The following is a 15,986-nucleotide window of genomic DNA, read 5'->3' as shown; positions in this document are numbered from 1 at the left end:
TTATAAAACCGATTCTCCCATCAAACACATGCATGTTTACAAACGGAAGTAGAACATTTTCACAAATTTTCAGCTGAATTTCACTCAAGAAGCATGTTTATACTCTTATTCTGGGTTGAGCTGGAGCCAAAAGCCAGGGAGCTGGAGCCAAAGCGTGGAGGCTGAGCTCAACCCAGAAAAAGAGTATAAACATGCTTATTCCGGTAAACAGGCGGTCATTTTTATTCCCGACAAAATAAAGCCCTCATAATTGTGATATTAGATGAAATAACGAGTCATACTTACGTTTTACGATGATATCCGTTCTTTTGCTCTAGCTCGGAAGTGTCATTGGCCCTTTTTTATACACAGCTCCAAAAAGAGCTGGAGCCACTGTTTCGCAGCCGTGTAAAGGCCAAAGCTTGTCTCATAATATGTTTCTATATATGTTCATATAAAAGTAATAGAAAGAACAAACTGGGACAAGTATGCGCCTTTAAATCCATTAAGAAGCTTTTTTAGCTGAACAGTAACGAGAAAACTGCGGTATGCATCTAGGGACAGCAGAAAGATAAAACTAGTGGAAATTCTGCCTGCCTTGTGCTGATGGAAATCGATAAACGCTTTGTAGTTACCATAACTGAACCCGATTAAAGCCAACATCGGCAAGAACGGGTCAATTGATTAATAATATGGATCATATATTGTTCTCAGGAAAATCAAAATACTTCCTGTTACATATTCTGTGTGACGTCAGAATAACAGATTGGTGGCAGGTCTCTTTTTATATAATAATATTCGCATACCATTCAATTATATTGGTTTAACAACAAGTGTCGATAACACCGTTGGCTGTCACCTTGGAAATCCAATATTCCTCTCATTGACAAGAAAATGTTTTTGCTAACTCGTTGTCCATGACCGTAGATATATTTCTGTACTTATGTTGTGAATGTCGCCATTGGTGGGATTTTTTGAATGAAGCAAATGTCAAATTATCTCGTGTATCGTGAACGTTGTGAAAATCGTGCATTCACGATTGTTGTAGTGCACCAGTCATTTGTAACCACGCCCCCCCCCCCCCCCCCCAGGTCCGGAGAATAGCGGGGACTTTGACTTTCGGTGCAGCCAAGCCCGGGCACAGTCTCCGCCCTGCGGGGACAATCTGCTGGTAAAATCCCCTGGGACCTGAGTGGCCGTGGTTACAATTGACTGGTGCATATATATTGAATGTTGCTCGGTTCGCATTCGGACAAGCTTTATATTACAAACTGCTTCTATAAAATTTAAAGGCTTTTTTATTTGGTCCGACTGACAATAATTATTGTAAACTTAAGTACCTCATAACAGTATCAAGCACACCACACTTTTTTATTGTGACACAATGTGAGAAGTATCTTCATTTCCGAGAGTTTCAATATTTGTTTACGGATATAATGGTTGAGAGTGAGACAAGCATGATTTTTTTTTTTTTATTATTTATTTTGTAAAGCCAAATTTAAAGTCCAAGTACCTCCTAGTACTGATAAATTAGAGAGAAAAAAAGTGCGTACATAACTATGATAACGTCGCAGATAATAAACCCCGCGCTTCAAACTATGCTTTATTCAACAGAAATGGGTGGGAACTATCAAGGGAATCCTTAAATTAACTCGACCACTGACTCATTATTTGCTAACGAGGTAGACAAATGGGCGGGAGCGTTTGCATGTTGCCGGACTCTGTTTGAGATTTTAGGCTGGACAAATAATTAGACAAATACTGAAAAATTTCAAATGGAATTTCACATGAGGAAAATAAAGCTTCTGTTTCTATAATGAATGTGATGCAAGCATTTTCGAATGAAACTTTATCAATGTTTAGATCTGATGGATTATAATTTCGATTTTATTGCATTTTGTACTTGTGATAAATGCATTTTTTATCATCGTTGTGGAATAAAAATATCAAAAAAGTTAAGAGAAGTCACTTGGATAAACATACAAAAGAGTTAACATCACTAAAACATTCTGGGACTTAAGTAATTAAATTGGCTAAATTTAACAGGGTACTTTAGTCTGTTAAGCTGAAGATGTTTCCAGGAATAGTGGCCTGAAGCAAACAATAAACTTGAGTAATTAAAAGAACGTTGAGTTGTACTTTATTTTATGCTGTTGAATATGTTTTCTTTGGAATCTTTACAAAAAGTTTAAATCAACATTTTCTTTGAAATAATGCGCTTTTAAAAGAAGTAAAACAAATACGATTTTAGTAACTTTTGATATCAGGATTTTGGTAAAATGAGTTGAGATTTGACGTAAGTGTTTTCTTTTGTGATTTGGGGCCTGATTGTCCACATTGAGAGCAAGAGGGCATTCACACCTACGACCTATCGGTTGTGATGCAGATTCAAATACAATAGGCCACCCTCACCCTGATAAAACGATTGATTTAGAAAGTAGAAAAATTTAGAAAATTTCTTTGAAGTGTGCACACATAACTCGAGCAATATGTACATCTCACAAATTGGTACAAATGGTCTCCCTTGCAAAACGTATCGGCCACGTCTTTCTTTTTCAGAATCAATGTTCAATATATAAGAGGGTTTGTTGTTGTTGTTGTTGTTGTTGTTGTTGTTGTTGTTTCAAGTCATCTGTTTCATAATAAATATATTTAAAGGGAATCTCTCATGTTTTTTTGTAAAATGCATTTTTTTTGGTATGACAAATTAAAGTGTCGCAAATCATTAGGAGTGTTAAAACATAGAGAAAAGTTTGAAGAAACTAAAAATAGGCAAATCACACGGTAAAGATTGAATAGGGGCAGAATTCTATAAAAACACTATCCCTAGTATAACACCGATTTTCAATATCTTATTCAATCGCATTCTAGACAGAGGTGAATTTCCAGATTCTTGGAGTGAAAGTATTATTGTTCCGATCTTTAAATCAGGTTGCAAGCAAGACCCAAACAATTATAGGGGCATATCATTAATAAATGTTATGTATAAAGTATTCTCAAGTATAATAAACGACCGCATATATGCTTGGGCGGATACTCAGAATATTATTGAGGAATCACAGGCGGGATTTAGGTCGGGGTATTCGGTCGTGGATAACTTATTTTGCCTACAAAGTATGGTTCAAAAGTATATTACACGGCCACGTGGTCGTTTCTATGTTCTTTACGTTGATTTTAAAAAGGCGTTTGATTTATTAGTACACTTTAAGTTGTTCTCTAGTTTGGCAGGGAAAGGTATGAATGGGAAATTATTAGTAGTACTGACATCCATGTACTCGAAACTACGTGCACATGTTAAAATTGACAGAAATACTATTACTCAAGGATTTTTATGTAATATAGGCACAAGACAAGGTGATTTGAGTTCTCCGATAATAGTTTCTCTTTATATTAATGATTTAGTTGCATATATAAAAGAAAAATTCAGGAATGGCATTTTCATTTCAAATAATATTCCAGATATTTACTGTCTCTTGTATGCTGACGATATAGCGAACTGTGCGCATACAGCAAATAACCTTCAATTACAACTCAATGCAATTTCAAGTTTTTGCCATGATACCGGCATGCAAGTAAACCTAAAAAAGACAGAAATTATTGTCTTTAGGAATGGGGGGCCATTGCGCAATTACGAGAAATGGTTTTTAAACGGTGAAGAAGTCAATACTGTGTCAATTTATAAATACATGGGCTTATTATTTACACCAAAATTATCATGGACCGCAGCTAAAACAAAATTGGCATCACAGGCTCGTAAGGCTAGCCTCTCTATCAGACAATACCAAAAACCATTTGGATATTTTACCAATTCCGATATTTTTAAATTGTTTGATAGCATGGTCACCCCAATACTCACCTTCGGGTCTGAAATATGGGGCTATGAACACAGTGAAATAATTGAACGATCACATGTAGAGTTTTGCAGATACTTTTTGGGTGATAATTCTAGTATAAATAATAGCATGGTATTGGGTAAATGCGGACGTCTTCCACTTTGCACTATATATTATTATAAATGTATCAAATATTGGTGTACATTGCTGCAAATGCCAAACCATAATTTCCAGTAAACTGTTATTTAATGTTGAAATCCTTAGACGACATTGGAAGACGTACATGGGCAACTTGTATTAAAGATTTGCTGTTTAGGTTTGGGTTTGGGTATGTTTAGGTTACACAAGATGTCGGGAACATGACCATTTTTATATTCATTCAAACAGCGCGTTACAGACTGTATGGCGCAAAGTTGGCATAACGATATCGATAGCTCATCGCGCTGCGATACTTATAAATGCTTTAAATCGCTATTGAATCCTGAAAAGTACTTATTCATTGACATACCATTTCAGATAAGGCGATCACTAGCGCGATTTAGATGCTCTAACCATAAACTTAATATAGAATTAGGCAGACATTATAATGTTCAGCGTAATGATTGCATCTGTTTTTATTGTCTCACACGTCTGAACGTACAGATCATTGAAAATGTGGATCATGCCTTTTTTTGAGTGTCCTCAATACGGGGAAATAAGAACAAATTACCTTTTTAATTGGTTCAATGGTCAGACATGTCAGTCAACATTTATTAACTACTTTAAAGCAAGTAGCATACTATGTTTCAAAAATAATGATTGCTATTGAAAACCGATAGATAATCGTGATAGCAAGGGGGCACAATTATATACTACTGTGAAATCATTAATGTTCGTGGGCATGAATTTTCGTGGTTTGCCGAAAAAAAACCAATTTCGTGGGTACTTAAATTCGTGGATTTTCATTTTTGAAAAAAATAATCGAAGATGCGATTGTCCTAGATCGTCTGCATAATATCCACGCGCTGGCCCGTGATTTCCGTCTTCTACGTCACTCGGTTTATGACACTTGCTAATGTGGTACGACATGCCAATTAGTGCATATACCCATGCCACTTATCGATTTAATTGGGAATAAAGTAATAAAAGAAGATGTACCCTGATCATAAATACAGATATGGGAAGCCATTGAATGCCAATTAAGAATTTTGCAAACTGTGAAAACACCGAAAAGGTGCGTATATTGTCACGTTCGGTGCTTAGTAACCTTCAATGTACTAGTAATCGATTAATTATTTCATTAAATAAAAAAATCGAGTATGGAAACTCATCATGCATATCTTGTAAACTTGGAGATTTTCATTAACAGCACACGTTTAACCACGTGCTTATAACTGTCATTTGCTGCATAAAACACATTTAATTGATTTGGTTCATTATTTGTTAAAGGCAGTTATAATATATTAACAGAATAATGATCATAAGTTATACAGTGAGACAGGTTTTAACACTGTATACTGCGACCTCTGTAAAAAATATACTAGAGTATGTACGTAACAAGGCAATTGAAAAGTGAATAAAGGGTTTATATTTCGTGGGATCTTGAATTCGTGGATCACCCAACCCACGAAAACCACGAACATTAATGCCCCACGAACATTAATGATTTCACAGTATTTACAATGTTATGTTGTATTCTGGGCCGGAGGCCTTTATTTACAATAAAGTATTATAGTTGAGTTGAGTCGTTGTTAGGTGATTTGTTGATTGACATTAGTACGTGATGTTATTATTATCATCTGTTTTCTATTATTTTTTTTCGTGCCTTTACCGGCATGTTTCGCACCACACTAAAACCAAAAAACTTTTTATACTATAACTGTATTTTTTTCTGCAATTTCGATATCATAGATTAAAATAATGATAAAATAAGTGTGTTCAGGTGCATTACCAGGTAAGCTATGTTATGGCCCAAAAAACATGAGAGAGTCCCTTTAAATTATTTCACTTAATAAAAAGGAACAAGTTGTGGGTCGGATGTAGGGGTGTTTTTGTGCATGGGGATATGAGAAAGACGAATTGGTGAATAGGAGCATCTTAATACTATACTAACTTTAATGTTATGTAAGACTTACTCCTGTTACTGGGAACAGTTAGGCTAGACTTGTCCGTGCTGGCTGTCCCAAAGCTGAAGCGGCGGGGGAAGTTAGCGGACAATAGCCCTGGGGTGGTTCTTTCCAAGGAGTAGCTACCGCGCCGGGAATACGTGCTCTGACAGTCGGGTTCAAACACAAACACACCCGAATGTTCGCCTCTGGGGAGAGAGAACACGATTAACTCGAACACGATTAACTCGAACACGATTAACTCGAACACGATAAACTCGAACACGATAAACTCGAACACGATTAGTGATTTATCAACAAAACGTGATGGTAAAAACATTGTTTTTCAACAGGAATTTAAGGAATATCGCTAATGTCGTTAATATTTTGAATGCAAATACTAGTATAATCTTGTATGTCACTTATGTCACGAGCAAATTTTTGCTAAATATCTGCAAACCAATCATATAAGATTGTTGACAAAAGATCAGATCGCAGATTTTCATATTTCCGTTCGAAAATTAATGTTTTATTGCTTAAACCGTTACTAACGGTTTAGAAAAATGCACAAAACATCAATTTTTGAACTTTAATATAAAAATCTGCAATCTATTTTTTGTCAGCAGTCTTGTATCACTGATTTCCGCAAAAAAATGGCTCGTTCCAAGACAAAATATAAAAAAAGTTGTCAAAACGTTCAATCTGTGAGAGTGCAGCTTTAAAGTCATACATAACGAAAATGTCGCCAACGGTCGCTAATGTTGCTTAGAGCATAAAAGTCGAATGTCAAAAATGTTGCTTTTGCCTACATTTGAATGTCGATTATTGATTGCTCAGCAAACTTCAAATAGCAAAATATATTTTCGTGATATACAATTTATTTTTCAATGCTCTAAATTTCTGGCGGAACACAATGTATGTAAAGTAATCATCATAATGATTTAGGTAATGCTAACCAATTGTTCTTTTTTATAATATTTAAACCTAAACTGCATTTCCAAGCCATTACCCAACATACCGATACTTAAATGGCGTCTGTGGAAGGGGCGTGTGGAGGTCGTTCAATTCCCCTTGCCCGATGGAGATCAAATCGTCCTCTCCGTCCCACGGGCCAAACACCGGGTTGTCGATACCGATGGTAGGCACGGACAGGCGGCGCGGACTCGGTGGTGCGTTGTGATGGTCGTCATCTGGGTGCACGATCTGCGTCACCTGGCCGCAGGAATGTAGTTGAGTAATTAATTCAACAAATCTGCATAGCACTGATCGAAACACTGTGTAAGCGTTCATGCAGCCAGATGTTATAAAGTTTAACGACAACCGAGTTAGATTTATTCTGGTATTGAACCAATGTTGGACAGAATAAAATACTACATATACAAAGTATCGCATTGATTACTCAAATAATTTCATTTGCTCAACCGTTCATCTACGCATTAAATAACTAAGTCAACCATTACATTCATTGCTCGTTCGGTCGTTTAATCGTTAGTTCGTCATTTCATTTTGCATTAACCATGCATGTGTTCGTTCGTTCTCCATAAATGCATTCATGCATTTTCGTTTATTTTCATTCATTCGTTCGTACATTCGTTCGTCCGTGGTCTGTCCATCCATCTAATTTAGCCAGCCAGCGAGACATACAGTGAATCAGAAAGCAATCCAACCAGCCATCCAGCAATTGGCTAGACAGTCAATCATACCCAGCCAGCCAGCCAGCCAGCCAGCCAGACAGCCAGACAGCCAGACAGCCAGACAGCCAGCTAGACAGACAGCCATTAATCCATCCAGCCGGTCAGCCGGCCGGCCAGCCAGCCAGCCAGCCAGCCATCCAACCAGCCAATCAGCCACCTGTCCACCAGCAAATCAGTCAGCCAGCTAGCCATCGATCGAACCAGCCAGCCAATCAGCTAGCCAGTCAATCAGCCAGATATCCAGCCAGCCAGCCATCCATCCAGCCAGCTAGGCAATCAGCCATCCATCCAGTAATCCAGCCAGCCAGACAAACAGCCAACCAATATGCCAATCCATCCATCCAGCCATCCATCTATCCAGCCAGGTTCTCAGGTTTGAAACATCCAAACAAGCAATTAACCATTTATTCATTTATTACTTCGTTCAATCACTGCTTATAAATGTCGCCACTGCTGTTTTTTCTCACCCGGGTCGAAACATGACCATCTGCCACTGGCTGTACATCTATATAAGTATAGATTTGTCTTTCAACACGAGCATGGTACATGTATTATGATAAAGTATGTCCATTTACCTGAATAAGCGGGGCTTTGGGTCCCGTTTTACTACAGAAACTTCCGTCCGACGACATGGCTTGTACTAAAATGAACAAGACTCGCTCGTAATTGCCATGAGGTGAAAACGAAAAGATTTTAAACTTATATTTTAATGTTACCTTAAAAACGCGATCATTTTATCTCTCGAAATGTTCTTTAAAATGTGACTTTATAGTGTAATAAATGTAACTTGATACAAAACGAAATTGCAGAAAGGACTTACCTGTATACACTATTTTACATATTGTATCCACAAAGATGTGACGGAATTTAATAACAATTCCTTCAAAGGTATTAGAAGATTATCATCCCAAATCCCTAGAAATGTATATCCGCCATTTTGAAACCAAATATGTGCGTTATTTATTGCTAATAACCGCAAGCCGGTCACCAGATGGTAATGAGACTGTCGTGTGATACCTGTCTAGTTGCCATAGAAACAAACATTTCCATTGAAACCAACTTATCGATTACCAAGGACATTAGTGCACAGATGAAAGCAAATCTGCTGGTTATTTTTCACGCAAACTCGCCTTCAGCTTTACAGCGATGCCAACTGATGTACTGCTGTGAGACATCGCGAAATAAATAGAATTTAAAAGGACATAAACAACATGAGTAGGGGATAATGTAATTCATTGGAGACAAAAGCCCATCTCTGAGATTTATTTGTTTTCAGATGTATACATGCAAATGCTGTTTAATGCGTATACTTTACAAACTTAAAGGAAACCCATATTTCCCCGCTGAGTAAGTGGAGTTTAGTACTGATATATATTTTTTAACGATTTTGAGGAGGCGAACAAGAGCGTCTGCAACTGCGTGTATATGGTTTTGACGTCGTTTCCGAAAATGATGAACAGTGTTGGTTAAATTACATTATCGGTTAATTATAACGTGTATAAGTGGCAGCAACGATTTTCATGCGAGTTTTATTATCTAACAATATATTAACACTTTAGTGCACTTCCTAAGATGAACGCATATTGTTTCAATCGCATTTTTCCGATATATGAAATATTCGGATTGCATCTGAGCTCCCAAAGCAACGTTTTTGATTGGTTAAATGATGTTTGATTGTGGTTAAATGTATGTCAAGTCGATAAAACAAGCTTTTTAGCATTTTAGTTACACTATCTAAGCCAAATTTTACCAAAAATAAGTGTAAATATAAAGTGAGATATTCTTTTATCAACATTCCTGTGTGATATATATTGTATAGCTATGTATTTACGCACTGCCGCGATCATTGCGGTTTACCATTTTGTATGCTATGATCGTATTATTGTTATACATTCCATGTTCATGCATGCTTGTAGTAATATTTGTATACAATTAGAAGCTGTATATGCTTACATCGAAAATAAACCTTATGTTATGTATGTTATGTTATGAAGGTTGAATATGTTACGGTGTTCCGTTAGGGCCATCGTGTCTTCGCCTTGACGCATTAGAGCGAAAACGCGACAAGACGACGGGGAAGACACGGAAGTACAAAAGTTCGAATGCGACGGATCGACGGGACGACGGCAAATACGCGAAGACACGAGGCAAATTCAATAGTACAGAGACAAAGGAGCGAATGAGATTAAAACACATATTCCGTCAAAATGTTTATTTATCTTCTTGTTTAGTTTTATCTTATTTATTTGACAACGAAGGGAACCAAAGAGACAAAGATACGAAGGCAAAGACACAATCCGCCCTTTTTTAATCATTAAGATGTTACATCATGTCATCTTATTATTACATTTCTTACATTTACAGCAAATTAAATAATGTAGCGACCATCAATAACTAGCCGACTGAATAAAAAATAGAACATAAATGATTCAGAAAGAAGGGCTAGCTCGATTCGCTCGCTCCGACCTTACATGCCATACCTGACATGCCGTATCTATTACGTGGTACCACAGTGGCTTCATGAAAAAGGCTCATTAAAGTCACAATAAATAAATTCAACTAGCCAAAATTATATTTTATACATACTTGAACATGTATATTATCAATAAAATTTTGGATAGTTGAAATTATTTATTGTGACTTTAATGACCTTTTGTCATCAAGCCACTGTGGGTGGTACGACACAATATCTCAGAGGTGGGTTCACCCGCACCGAAATAGCAATGGCAATGCTTGAATATTGACCAGTTTTTATGAACATATCCTACGAGAAAAAAGAGTAAAACGTTTTATATTTTTAATCAATTTTGATGATATGAGATAAAATGAGTTGCAATTGAGATTGTAAAATAGCCTAAATGCTGTGCTATTAGGGTCAGGTCTAGAGATCTTAAGTCCTCGAGTTTGAATGATGCAGCAGACAAAAAAATATATTTTTATTTCCCTTTTCCTATATGTCTTTGTTATTTTCATATCCAACATAGGATGAATTAATTTCAAACGGCAGTTTGTACTTACCATGAGTGTGTTCAAAAATAAAATTAGAACTATATTTAATCGCCTCAAAATGATAGCTTTAATAGTGACATGTGATTCAAGAAGTAATAAACATCGTTTTAAATCTTGATAAAGCAGAAGAATATATATGTAAACTTATACACATCAACATGTAGATACATATATTAAAGGCATTTGCTCATGGTTTTTGACCAAAGATAAGTTTTCCCCTGCAATGTATCTGAAACAATTATTTTATCATTATTTGACTCTATGATATCGAAATTTCAGAAAAATACAAAATAATAATATAAAAAATACTCTGGTTTTAGTTGGGTGCGAACCCACGCCGGCAATGTGAAGAAAACATTAGAAAACGGACGCCTTTGCCACCAGGACGTTAACAAAATTGATGGATATTTTACATTTTAACAATACATTGATAGCATGACGTGAGCATGTCAATTAACCAATCACGCAACAACAAAGTCATAATTAAGTGACAATTAGCGTTATTAAAAGTAATAAAAATTGTTTGTTGAACGACGATATAAAAGCTAATATCAACATTTACTGAAGGGTTACAGTTTTTTGTATCTTAGTTTATACACTAATAATGGTTTGCCACACTTTATTTCGGCATACAAAAAATCGCATTTTACAAAAACATGGCCGTGTCCCTTTATGAAATCACAACGATTTGTTTTTCTGTAATATTACTCATGTAAGCTTCAGGATTCTGCATTTTCTATTTCCGTTGCCATGAAAGGCCTTTTAAAAGATATATCGAAAACGCCCAGCTGCAGATTGCACCATCCTGATGCCTAGATTATATTGGTAAGCGGCAGTATTCGTGCCGTGATTGTTGACTGCATCCTTTTACATCCGGGTACTTTATTAACGTGTTCTTATAACTTGCAACACTAGGGCTGTCTTAAAATGGCGGAAGATTTCAAAAAAGAAGCTCTAGATATATGTTTGAGAAAGAATTACAATAAAATCCTTGTTAAATATGTGCAACTCGACGGATATGAAGATCTAAATTTCTTAGTAGTGTTAAGTGACATTGATTCGGACAAACATCTTACATTCGGACACCCCGAAGAGTTCATTTTAAAGATATGCACAAAGACAGACGAACATAACTTAGGTAAGAATATCAGTTCCTTAAATCATATACCAGTGATGGCTGTACTCAAGTTAATCAATTTAACATAGTTTGCCAAAATTTAGATTTGATAGTGTCAGTCATGGCAGTCACTCTCTTTCAGACCTGCAGTTCGTGGTGATGGATCACCTTCATAGAGCGGGCATCCCGACCTGCCGGCCTCTCAAAACAACACAACATCGCGACTGCTGCTTCATTGACTGGCATGGGATAGGTCTAGTACATTGGAGTATTAATTTATTACTATAATAAGTACATTTGCAATGGTTATAAGAGTTTTAGAACCGTAATGACACTGATTTGCGGACCACCATTATTTTTTGAAGATCATCAGAACATCGTATTTTAAGTTTGTTTTGTTTTATCAATTTTAGCTCATCGATGTATGTTTTAATCAAACAGTTTAAGGTATTCAACAACATTTGCTAAAATTAATGCTTAAAAAGGCGGAGGGACAGTCAAGTATCCAGCGTATTTACTGACGTACATCCCGGGCGTGACCATGTTGGCGGCAGGGAACCCGGGCGATCTACTGTTGGAGGCAGGAAGACTGGCGGGCCGAGTCAGCAGGGCGCTCCAGGTCACAACCGATGGTTTCTTAGCTATATATATCCATACATGTACATGATAAAAGCGTACTTCCATGCAATATATTTAATTGAAAGAAACATTCACTGTTCTTTTATTGAATTTATACACGTCTTTTAAACTACAAGTGCAGTTATTGATTTGATTTTACATTCCTTCATATCCGCTTTAGACCCTCTCTTTTAAATGCGACCATATGGATACGCTATGGGAGATGTCGCGGCTACCGGAACTCTCGTCGCTGGTGGAGCGCCATCTCATTGGCGACGATCGACGCCTTGGAGAAAATATCATAAAGTCATTTAGTGATATAGTTGTGCCGCTGATGAAACAATTTCGGAGAGGTAATTTTAAGAGCATTTTGTTGTGAATACGGCATTGATCGTTTATCGTTGTTTTTTACCTTGCCAACAGAGCTAGGTTGTGAATTTTTATGGGATACATAAGTATGTCCACTTGAATGAGCGGGGATATATTGCTTTCCACATGTCGGTCGGTCAATTGGTCGCTCGATCCGTAGACCAATCATTGTCTGATTGATAACTGATTGGCATGCCAAAGGTCACGGTCGCAGTTACTTTGAACAAAAAAGCTTGTCCGGTTGATAACAAGAGTATGTTTGGGCATTATGTCCTCAGGGTATGATATTCATGACCTGCCTATTGATTCTCAGGTAAGCTGGTCAAATGTCAACGTCACATTGACCCTAAACACAATTTTTTTCCGATAAATATCAAGAGAACGATTGAACCTATGGTCCTCAGACCTGTCGGGCAAGTTGGTCATGACCTGAAGAGTATACAATGATTAATAACTTAAATGTTTTGCTTGAATGTTGCACGAAACTGACCGCATTATAATCATATCAATTACCACTTCATTTGACCTTTAAGCAACTCTCTGTAGGCCTGTATAATCTGCACTGCCCATATTCTTAACTTTATATGTTCCATTTAACTTAATCACTGCTGTCAGTAGGACGCATATATGTGTTTTTCTGAAAATATAACTCATCAACTCGTAAAACAACGTTTGTAACTGTTCAAGTACTATGAACACTTTCCTCAAACTTGGAATGGATGTTTATCATAATCTAAAACTATCCAAGGACCTTTGATGCGAAGTGACTTCTTATCTGCTATTGGGGGGGGGTCATACATGTACATTTATAAACATCTTTACCTAATAAGGTAACTAATTACTACTTTCGTCGTTACTACTTACAAATAAAAGGAGTTTCAGTTTTATTTCCATTCGATCATTGCAGGTATTATACATGGTGATATCAACAACTGCAACATAATAGTACGTCAGGATATTACCGGAAATTACGTCATATCAGGAATCATAGATTTTGGAGACGCTTGTTCAAGCTTCTCGGTATCAGACATTGTGATCGTCATGGCGGACTTGATGACGTCATGTTTTAAACAAAGAGATATTCTGGATGTTGCACATAAGGTTTATGGAGGATATGTGCAAGAGTTTCCACTCATCAATATGGAATACAGGTGTCTCCGGGTGCTTATCTGTTCTAGACTACTGCAAATGTATGTTCTAAATGCAGAAACGTTAGCGGAGGAACGTTCTAGAAATGACTATGTTGCCTTGGAACACGAAGAGTCGCTCACCGTGTGCAAGGTATTATGGAAAGTAAGCGATCAACAATTTTATTCTAGACTTGATAGACCTAGTTGACACGGGCTTTTAACTGCAAAATAAAATAAAGAACTACTTATGATTTTGTACTCATACTTTTCAGGCAAATAAAACTGCATGCACCAGATCAATACAAAAGGTTTATAGATACATTAATGAAATATTAAATAGAAATTGCTGATCAAAATTAGGCATACAATAAGGCGCATGACTACAAATGAGATCAAATATAACTTGTAGCTTTGGTTATCAGAACTATCAAAAAGTGTACATACTAATATATAACAAGTGTTTTTGAGAATGACTGTTATTTACACTTTGATAAAATTGATTTACAAACAAAGCTAGCTTTGCAATAATGCAATGAAAACCACAGGGACAAGCCCAAACCCAATAGTCGTCACATTGAAATATAAAGGTAATGGCCCAAACGACACTGAACGAGAGACAAGCTTCTCCCACCCCAGATAAGTAGATCCAATAATTTAACCATGCTAGAAATTCTTTTCTCCCACCTCAGATAAGTAGATCCAATAATTTAACCATGCTAGAAATTCTTTTCTCCCACCTCAGATAAGTAGATCCAATAATTTAACCATGCTAGAAATTCTTTTCTCCCACCTCAGATAAGTAGATCCAATAATTCAACCATGCTAGAAATTCTTTTCTCCCACCTCAGATAAGTAGATCCAATAATTGAACCATGCTAGAAATTATGCCCCCCTTCGAAGCAGAGGGGTTATATAATTGCTTTGCACATGTCGGTCGGTCTGTTGGAAGACCAAAGCTTGTCCGAGTGATAACTCAACAATTCCCGGACCTATGGTCATCAAACTTGACATGAAGATTAGGTATGACCAGTAGATGACCTGCCTCATATGCATCCAATGACAAATCAGCTGTCATTTCAGTCCATGCATATTTCATTCAATTGTCCAAATATTTTTATTTCTCGCTTCAAATGTCACCATAAAACAGTTTTCACGCACCTTTCAAGAAATAATGCTTCACTCTCCTTAGAACTATTTAAAGGCCGACTTGACTATTAACATAATCTAAATCACTGCGCGCATATCCAAATACCACACAGGTATCAAATTAGCTGTATCAATAAACGTTTGAATCACTGGAACACGATCTTACTGGAACACGAGCTCACTGGGTGTTTAAACTAGTGTATATGCACATTAAACATCATTTATCCAAACATTTGCCGATAATTACAAAACTAGTGCATCAACTCGAAAACAATGAACTTGGAATTAAGTAAAACCAACATATAAACTGATAAAATAATTTTCTAGTTTATCAAAGACTGGACACGTCTTAGACGGTCTAAACGAATGCGAATCGCTTATGTTTTGGCACCAAAAGTAAGTGTTCCCGGTAATGCATCTGAAAACACTTGTCATAAAAAGTGTATGCTTTGCTACCGAAATTGCCGAATTTAAAGTATAAAAAGAAAATCTGTTTTTGTCGGGAGCTAACTCATGCTGGTACAGTAAAAAAAGTCGATGGCATCCGGTGACTCATATTAATATATACCTTTTTGGATATGTTGACATTGATAAAATACACTGAAAGTATCACGTGTAATTCCAATCAACCAATCAATCCCACTACAACCTTTTGTTGTTGCGTTAGTAACGGTTTGGTAAATCGTGGACTTTTAAGACAATATTTGAGCATATATGATTTTATCAACATTTGTTGAAGGGTTCCAGCTGTCAGTAACTTAGTTTAAACATTCAAAATGTTGACACACATTCTTTCGTATTTGAAAAAAAAATCCGTAAAAAATGCATTTTACAAAACACGAGTGAGTCCCTTTAAAAGGTATGATGCAGTCATTCAACGACAGACATCTTAGCTTTATAAAGTCTCAAAATAAATGCATTTAAAGTTTAAAACAACACTAAAAATATAGTTTTGATTATATTTCGAGACGAACAAGTCTATTTTATTTTTTACAATTCATAATATC

The 15,986-nt window shown here is 36.5% G+C and overlaps 2 protein-coding genes across 2 annotated transcripts in view; one reads left to right on the top strand and one right to left on the bottom strand.

The window, feature by feature from the left end:
• LOC128242490 (cyclic nucleotide-gated cation channel beta-3-like) overlaps positions 1–8,546 on the bottom strand; it is a 53,735-nt gene extending 45,189 nt beyond the window's left edge. The window contains exons 1-4 of the mRNA XM_052959648.1: positions 8,411–8,546; positions 8,166–8,230; positions 6,915–7,108; positions 5,927–6,105 (exon numbers count right to left, since the gene is read on the bottom strand). Of these exons, the coding sequence (XP_052815608.1) occupies positions 5,927–6,105; positions 6,915–7,108; positions 8,166–8,222 (430 nt within the window). The 5' untranslated portion in view covers positions 8,223–8,230; positions 8,411–8,546. The remainder of the gene's footprint in view (positions 1–5,926; positions 6,106–6,914; positions 7,109–8,165; positions 8,231–8,410) is intronic.
• A 2,939-nt stretch (positions 8,547–11,485) lies between these two features.
• On the top strand, positions 11,486–14,064 carry LOC128244804 (hydroxylysine kinase-like). Its single transcript, XM_052962885.1, has 5 exons — positions 11,486–11,737; positions 11,859–11,969; positions 12,202–12,335; positions 12,516–12,687; positions 13,611–14,064. The coding sequence occupies exons 1-5, from the start codon at positions 11,527–11,529 to the stop codon at positions 14,039–14,041; spliced, it is 1,059 nt and encodes a 352-aa protein (XP_052818845.1). The 5' UTR covers positions 11,486–11,526; the 3' UTR covers positions 14,042–14,064.
• Positions 14,065–15,986: the final 1,922 nt, after the last annotated feature.

This window comes from Mya arenaria, chromosome 8 (assembly GCF_026914265.1).
Source record: "Mya arenaria isolate MELC-2E11 chromosome 8, ASM2691426v1".
Taxonomy (NCBI): Eukaryota; Metazoa; Mollusca; class Bivalvia; order Myida; family Myidae; genus Mya; species Mya arenaria.
The sequence above is the reverse complement of the archived record's forward strand: the minus strand, read 5'-3'. Positions and strand labels throughout refer to the sequence as shown.